At 38.6% G+C, this 7,500-nt stretch overlaps 1 protein-coding gene across 1 annotated transcript in view; it reads left to right on the forward strand.

The window, feature by feature from the left end:
- LOC125047072 (fanconi-associated nuclease 1-like) overlaps positions 1–7,500 on the forward strand; it is a 9,919-nt gene that overhangs the window by 729 nt on the left and 1,690 nt on the right. The window contains 11 exon segments of the mRNA XM_047645163.1: positions 838–2,492; positions 2,494–2,806; positions 3,091–3,170; positions 3,511–3,632; positions 4,201–4,428; positions 5,105–5,236; positions 5,562–5,793; positions 5,953–6,146; positions 6,328–6,458; positions 6,619–6,784; positions 6,993–7,119. Coding sequence (XP_047501119.1) covers positions 903–2,492; positions 2,494–2,806; positions 3,091–3,170; positions 3,511–3,632; positions 4,201–4,428; positions 5,105–5,236; positions 5,562–5,793; positions 5,953–6,146; positions 6,328–6,458; positions 6,619–6,784; positions 6,993–7,119 — 3,315 coding nt within the window. The 5' untranslated portion in view covers positions 838–902.

Consider the following 7,500-nt stretch of genomic DNA (forward strand, 5'->3'; position numbering starts at 1 on the left):
TGTTAATGATGATAGTAAGAGTAATGGTTTTAGCACCTTTAGAAATGTTTAAAAGCCCAGAAATTCAAGGAATGAGGAAATCTGTTTGAAGTGACATAGGGCTTCTAATTGACTCCTTTGTGGCTTAGCATTTATGAAGTCATCTGTGCTCAAACTTCAAAGTGGACACTACTTATATCTGCACAAAAGAGTTTAAGAGCAGTTAAAGTAACCTTGATTTCTGTGTCCAGTTTATGTGTAATTAGTGATTATTTATTTTATTTTTATTCTTTCTTTCTTTCTTTCTTTCTTTCTTACTTTCTTACTTTCTTTTCCTTTTCCTTTTCCATAATTTTGCACATGAAATCATTAGCTTTCACAGAAAACATTGGTAGAATATCATTGAATTTAGTCACAATATTACTTAATGAATTCTTTTTAATTTCTTCAAATGATTATAATTAAATCTTGCTTTACATTAAGCCTATTTACTCATTCTTGATGCGCTACTGATATCATAACTGCTTTCTCATATCAATATTGTATGGACCCAAAGCAAATAAGAAATTGAAAACTAATAAATTCTCAAGTTAATGTTAGTTGTTGAGTAACTTACAGAGACACTGTTCTGTTCTTGAGAATGTATGTTAGAATCTTTTTTGTATCATATACATCCCCTCCCCCTCCTCTGACATAATTACTGTATCTCAATATGCAATACCTGCTTTGTGCTTGTATTCATCTAATAATGACATTTGATATATACTGTCTTAATTGTTATTTCATGTCATTGCAGGGACATGATATGATCATTGTAGTACTGCTTTTGATGGATTATAACTGTTGCTTTATTTACAGATACCTGAATTGTGAGAGTAAAGAGAAGAAAAGAAAGAGGAAGTGGAAGAAGAAGAAAAAGGAAGATGAAGATCTCCAAGAAAAAAGAAAAAGCAAATGCTGCGAGTACAGCAAAGCCCCAGAAGACGTTGTTTGATTTCTTCCAGAAGCCGGGCACTTCCAGCACCCAGGTGGAGAAGGTGCTGTGCCCGGCATGCAACACACATGTTGTCAAGAGCAAGATCAATTGGCATCTTGACCAGGACTGCAAAAGCAAAGAGAAAAAAGGGGCAAAGAAGGGGAAGAGAAGTGCAGTAACAGAGAAGAAAGTGACAAAGGATGGTAAAGATAAAAAGAAGAGAAAGAAAGCCATGCTGTCAGATAGTGAAGACGAGGAGGAGGAGGATGGCATTGAGATACTTGAGCCCAAAAAGGAGGAAGAGGGTGAAAACAGTTCTGATGATTTCTTTATCAATGCCTCCATGGTTGAAGTGATGATGGATGAAGAATCTGACAATGGAAATGCCAAAACTACCCCAGTGAAAGTGCAAAGTGCCGGAGAAGCTGTTTCGCCTTATTTCTCAAGCAGCGCGCCACCTTCAAATATCACTCCTGGAAAGAGGAAAGAGAAGGTCATTGTGAACCAAATTCCAAAGATTGAGATTAATTCCATATCCCTGTTGCAAGCAGACTGGGACTCCCCTGAACCTACCCCAGAAAAAACCGAGCATCCCTCAGCCTCAAAACCGAGACAACCAACTCCATGTTCAAGTGAGAAGATCTCTCCTCTAACGGTAGCAGCAAAGGTCGTTAAAAAGATGCTGGAGGAAGATTGGGATTTGTCTTCACCGCAGACAACTCCTTCAAAAGATACAAAAGGTGTCAAAGTCCAAAGCAATGGCAAACATACCCCAAAAAGTATTGGTTACCCAGAACGCAATAGTGATGAGGAATTTGAAGAGGAGGTTATAGTGTTTCGAACACCCAATAAGCCCAAACCAAAGAATAGTACCAAGAAATCTAGTAAGAAATCACCAGCAAAGGCTAATAAAGACTCTGTTGCTGATGTAGATAAGAGTATGCTGACAGCAGATAGAAGCAGCAATGCGCTGAGGTCTCCTGCATCTAGTCAAGGAAGTACTGCTCTAGAAAGTGAGGGTGACAGCATACCCTTATTCAGCCCCATCAGGAGTCCAGGACTGGTATCTCCAACACGATCCCCGACGCCCTCCCCAGACTGCAAATCTCTCAACCCTGTCATAAGGAAACTCTTCACGCCTCCAGTGTCTCCACAGCATTCCCCAGCCAGTTCGCCAGAAGTTTCTCCAAGTAAACTCAAGTTATCCCCCCAAATCAATAATAATGTACATAGATTTAATAGAATAAATAAAGTTCTGTCCTCACAGGAAGATGCATTCAATGCCCTGTCACAAAGCACCTTGCAGAACAGCCAGAGTCCAACGAAAAGTCCAGAAAAGGGGAAGCTGCTTGTCAGAACACCAAGAAAGATCAACCAGAGCATCAGAAGTTCAGGGCTGTTGCAGAATTCATCTCAGTGTAGTTTAAATGTCATAACCCCAAGGAATAAGAAACGCCACTCTCCCTCAGCCAGTAATGAAAACTCTCCAATGAAAGAGAGCCCAGGCACATCCAGCCAGGACGATGGAAACCGAGACGCAGGAGAAGACTCTGGCTTTTGATCCAGCAATGTACAGGGATAGAAAAGGCTACTATCTAGACAATTTTATGAGAATTTTAGACACGGTTGTGTCACAGCCTCAAGACCTGCAGCTTTTGAACTGTGAAGATTTATCAGTTATAGAGACTTTCCGTAAGTTGTCACTGTCAGCACAGAAACTGTATGTTCGACTGTTCCAAAGGAAAATCAAGTGGAATAAAGCCTCCAAGATTGACTATAAAGATATTTGTGATGCAGAAGATACAATACTTTATATAAAGGAGCTCACATATGCAAATTTCCTATTGAATGGTATGTATACATTTGTGGCCTTCTTGTTCTGAATTATAAGTAGATGTTAGGATTTACTATTGAATTAGGTGTTGTTCTTATGCTCTATGTAACCACAGAATATTTTAAAATGAACTTAAATGATAATGTTAATAAAGGCAAACAAGACTGTATTTGAATTATCTAGAGAAATTTTCACTTTGGTATCTGTTCTTAGGTTCATGACATTTCGTTGATAAACAGATCCTACATATTTTTATTATGTATGATATGCATGTACATGACATTGTGTTTTATCTTGACAGAGACAGAAATGACTGGACTTGAGGAAGTGTTGGCCATACTCTCTAGTGAAGAATTGCATGGGTTGTGTAAGCAAATGAAGGTAAAACTTTTTTGAATGTAGCATTATACCATGAAGAATGTAGTAAAAAGACTTAAAAAGATGAGATATTTTTAGGTCTTGTGATGCAGTATAATATTTTTTCCCTTTGATTTATTATGATTTTTTTTTTCTTTTTTTTTCTTTTTTTCTTTTTCTTTTTCTTTCTTTTTTCCTTTTTTTTTTTTTTTCTTTCTTTTCTTTATATTATTATATACAGGTTACTTGTATTTACGTATTCATGATGATTATTTTTAATAGTTATTATTGCTTGCACAATTAAGTATTTGTTTAAATAGATTTTTCAAGTCACTTGGAAAGATTTCTTCTTGGTAATCTTCAGGTTCGTACAAATGGGAAGAAGGAGGAGTTAGTTTCCACTCTTATAAAGTTCACCAAGCAACAAAAAAGCATATTCAGTGCTTTTAAGAAGACAGCAAATGAAGACCCTCTTGTCTTGAAAAGGTAAACAGAGAAAGAGGCTGAGAATGAATGATACCTATTTGTGGCTTACAGTAGTATTTATTATGTAAAGGCAGGCCCTAGTCAGAGATGATCACCCTTTTGGTCTGTCCTTGGGACTCGCCCCGAGGAACTAGGAAGCCAGACTTAGACTATTCTTTACTCAGAACCTGCCAGTTATGTCTGAGAAGTGATTGTCATATTCTTGGACTGTCTTAGAAATGTATTAGATATTACTCTGCTGTTCTAACATCTTGATAATCCCTCTGAAGTTTGTCTAGGTGTCCCTAGTCTGGGGTAGATTGGCTGTAATGTTCCCAGAACTGGAGGCTGGGCAGTCAGAGGTGGTTCACAGACCAAGGCTGGGTCTGAGTAAGTAGCCTGAGCTTGGGAAGTTGGTTTACCCATTGGCTTTGTAGGGAGATTGAGAAGCCAAGGAAAGTACCACAGGATTATATAGTTTCTCTGTTATTAGTATTAATATTATTGTTATTGTTATTATTATTATTATTATTATTATTATTATTTTTATTATTATTATTATTATTGTTCCTATCCCTGTCTCCTTCAGGGCCAAAGCTATCTTAGGCCATTGCTGTTTGGTGAACAAGGAGGTGCGGAGGGTGTTCATGAGAGTCCTCATGCTCTATGGCCTTCCACGGTACGATGAGGAGGAGGAAGGAGGACAACAGTCCCAGCTCACGACGCTTCTGATGGTGAACATGGGCAAGATGGAGTTCCCAGAGTTCGAGGTTATCAGGAACCATTCCATCTTCAGGACACGGGAGGACCTTCTCAGGTAGGAAATTGAGCTTTGGGATTTTGAGAAGTCTTTTTATCATATTTATTAGATTTTGCTGAGAGTGAGTGAGTGAGTGAATTAGATAGTTAGTGAGTGAGTGAGTGAGTGAGTGAGTGAGTAAGTGAGTAAGTGAGTGAGTGAGTGAGTGAGTGAGTGAGTGAGTGAGTGAGTGAGTGAGTGAGTGAGTGAGTGAGAGAGAGAGAGAGAGAGAGAGAGAGAGAGAGAGAGAGAGAGAGAGAGAGAGACAGAGAGACAGAGAGAGTGAGTGAGTGAGTGAGTGAGTGAGTGAGTGAGTGAGTGAGTGAGTGAGTGAGTGAGTGAGTGAGTGAGTGAGAGAGAGAGAGAGAGAGAGAGAGAGAGAGAGAGAGAGAGAGAGAGAGAGAGAGAGAGACAGACAGACAGACAGACAGACAGACAGACAGACAGACAGACAGACAGACAGAGAGTGAGAGTGAGAGTGAGAGTGAGTGAGTGAGTGAGTGTGTGTGTGTATATGTGTGTGGTTTTCTTTTTTTTTTTTTCTTTTTTTTTTCTTTCTTTTTTTGTTCTTTTCTCCTCTCATCTCATGTATAATGTGTCATATTTTAAAGGATATATATATTTCTAGTTGATGTATGTGATTTATTTTGTGTAAAAGTTATTCATTTATTCATCTCTCTCTTTCACTTTTCAGATACGAAACTTGCAATCAGATTCTCATTGATGTACAAGAGTGTATGGAGGCACAGAAGTGGGAGGAAGCCTTGCAACATTGCCAGCTTGCAGTAACAACCTATCAGGAGCTTATTTCTGATGAGGAGTTGATGTATGTAGATAGGTCTTATATATAGTATAATAGACCTATGTAGTTATATGTATTTCTTTTTTTACTGTTTGTTAGTTACCTCAAAAAATTATGTATAAGCAGGTAATAACGTTTTAGCATTCTTGTCTAGGAGCGTATTGGAGTGAGGTTTTTGGCATAGTTTAGCTTCTCTACACCTGAGAATTTTGTTATGAACTGGAGTGTACTACTCTGCTTCTTTGGTATATGTACCTTATGAAGACTAATTTTGAATTGTAATCTGAACTGTAATGTGTCCATGATTGTTTTCCTCCTTGTTATATTAAAAGAATATATCCCTCATCAGGAATCACGAGAAGGGGCTGCCAAGCTTCTTGCGTCGCTTTACGTCTGTGTCAGTCTTGATTTACATCTTGACGTGTTCTGTGGAGTGCCACCAGAGGCTGAAGAGTTACCAAAAGGCAGTGGATCAACTACAGGATTTGCTGAAGCAGAGGACTCATTTACAGGACTACAGAGGAAGATGGTTTGACAGATTGGCACTTAATTTGGCAACACATTTGAAGAAGCCGGCCCAGGTAAGGTTATCTGTAAAGCAGCAACAAGTAGAAGAAAGTTATAGTTCATAAATTATGTCCACAGTATTGTTTTTTAAAACCATATAAGAAAGGATATTGAGTTTATGGCATTTCTCTTTTAACTGTATTAAACAGTCTCATTGGCTATTTACTTGATAGGCTGTAGATGCCATTCAACAAGCTTTAAAGGACCCTGAGGTGCGGAAAGGCCATCGCCTTTCACTAAGCATGAGAGCACAGAAAATGGCAGCTTCTGCCCGGCATAAATCTCTGGCGGCAACCATTGCTGAAATGCCTCTTATGCACCCAAGAGAAGCACCGAAGGTTATTATAGAGGGCAGGAGTCTCCCAGGGTAAGATGCTTCAAGACTGTAGAAGTTCCTTGTATTTGAAGGAGATTTGTACATGCATAAACTAATAGACTTGCAGCAACAAACACATTTTCTGGAAGACATCTTTTTCTGAGATTTATTTCCTTTCATTTGTCCCTGTCTTTTCTTCCTTTTATGATATATTAAACATTTTTATCAACAGGGACATTCCTGGATATAAGAGGGCTTTTATTCGCCAAGACTCAGCCCGGCATGCAGGAGAAGGGGAAGTCACAGTGTGTTCTGTTGAGGAGTTGGTCTTGGGTCATTATAAAGACCAGGGTTACACAGAGGGTAATTCTTTTTTCCTTGTACTTTTAGTGAGACTTAATTTTATTGTATAGCTTAATAGATGATATAGCTTATGAATGTATGAACTTTGATTCAGATGTGCCAGTCATCATTTGTAAGATGGAGACTTTACAATTTAATCACAAGCTTAAAAACTCTCCAGGTTTGCACCGAGAAGGTACAACAGTAAACTCTCTCTTTGGCCTGTATTTCTGGGATGCCCTCTACTCGCCAGTGTCAGATGTCTTCCGATCTCCACACCAGGCTTCGCCCTTAGACTTGGATGACCCAAACTTTTATGCAGCCAGGAAAGAGTGGATTGACCAGAGGCAAGTTTTTTGTCTCTTCTTTTTTCTTTATGCTATTGCCTGCTTTATTCATGAAAGGAAATTTAAGTTATGTGAATAGTACTTGTCATAGGTATTTTCTGCAGCAGATTTGGGATATTTGTTTCTTTAAAATTACGTCTTCATTAGTAATGGTTTGTAAAGAGTGCACAGATATATGAGAAAACTAAAATACATGTTTGATCCATAGACTCAGTGATATGCGTCATTGGCCAGAGGAAAGGGCATTCAGTGAGCTGGAGCAAATATGGACTCAGCACCTAGGAAAAGTGTCCCTTGTGGCATGGGACCTTTTTCGTAACATAGATCATGCCAAGGTAAATAGTAGTTGAGGCTCAGTTAATTATCTATTACATAAATGTTGTTCCACATTCATAGTGTCTCAATCCTTCATATTGGGTATTGCCTTCTGAGATAATGGTATTTTTATCATAAAGAATTATAATGCTCTTCATGCTGTAATTAGATGCAAGTGGGTTAGGTTCCCCCCCGCTGCATGCAGCGGACTCCCTAGCCAAAAGGCTAGATGGTTGCCAGAAGTCATTAGAATGGGTGACACAAATTTCTGGCACCATCATTGAAGGGTTAAGGAAATTATATGGACAGGCAAAAAGATGAGAGAAAAGCACTCTAGCAAGGACAAATATAATTTATTTCATATTAATCATACAATTTCACAGCTATGACCTTCATAAGTA

This window comes from Penaeus chinensis, chromosome 40 (genome assembly GCF_019202785.1).
Source record: "Penaeus chinensis breed Huanghai No. 1 chromosome 40, ASM1920278v2, whole genome shotgun sequence".
NCBI classification, from domain to species: Eukaryota; Metazoa; Arthropoda; class Malacostraca; order Decapoda; family Penaeidae; genus Penaeus; species Penaeus chinensis.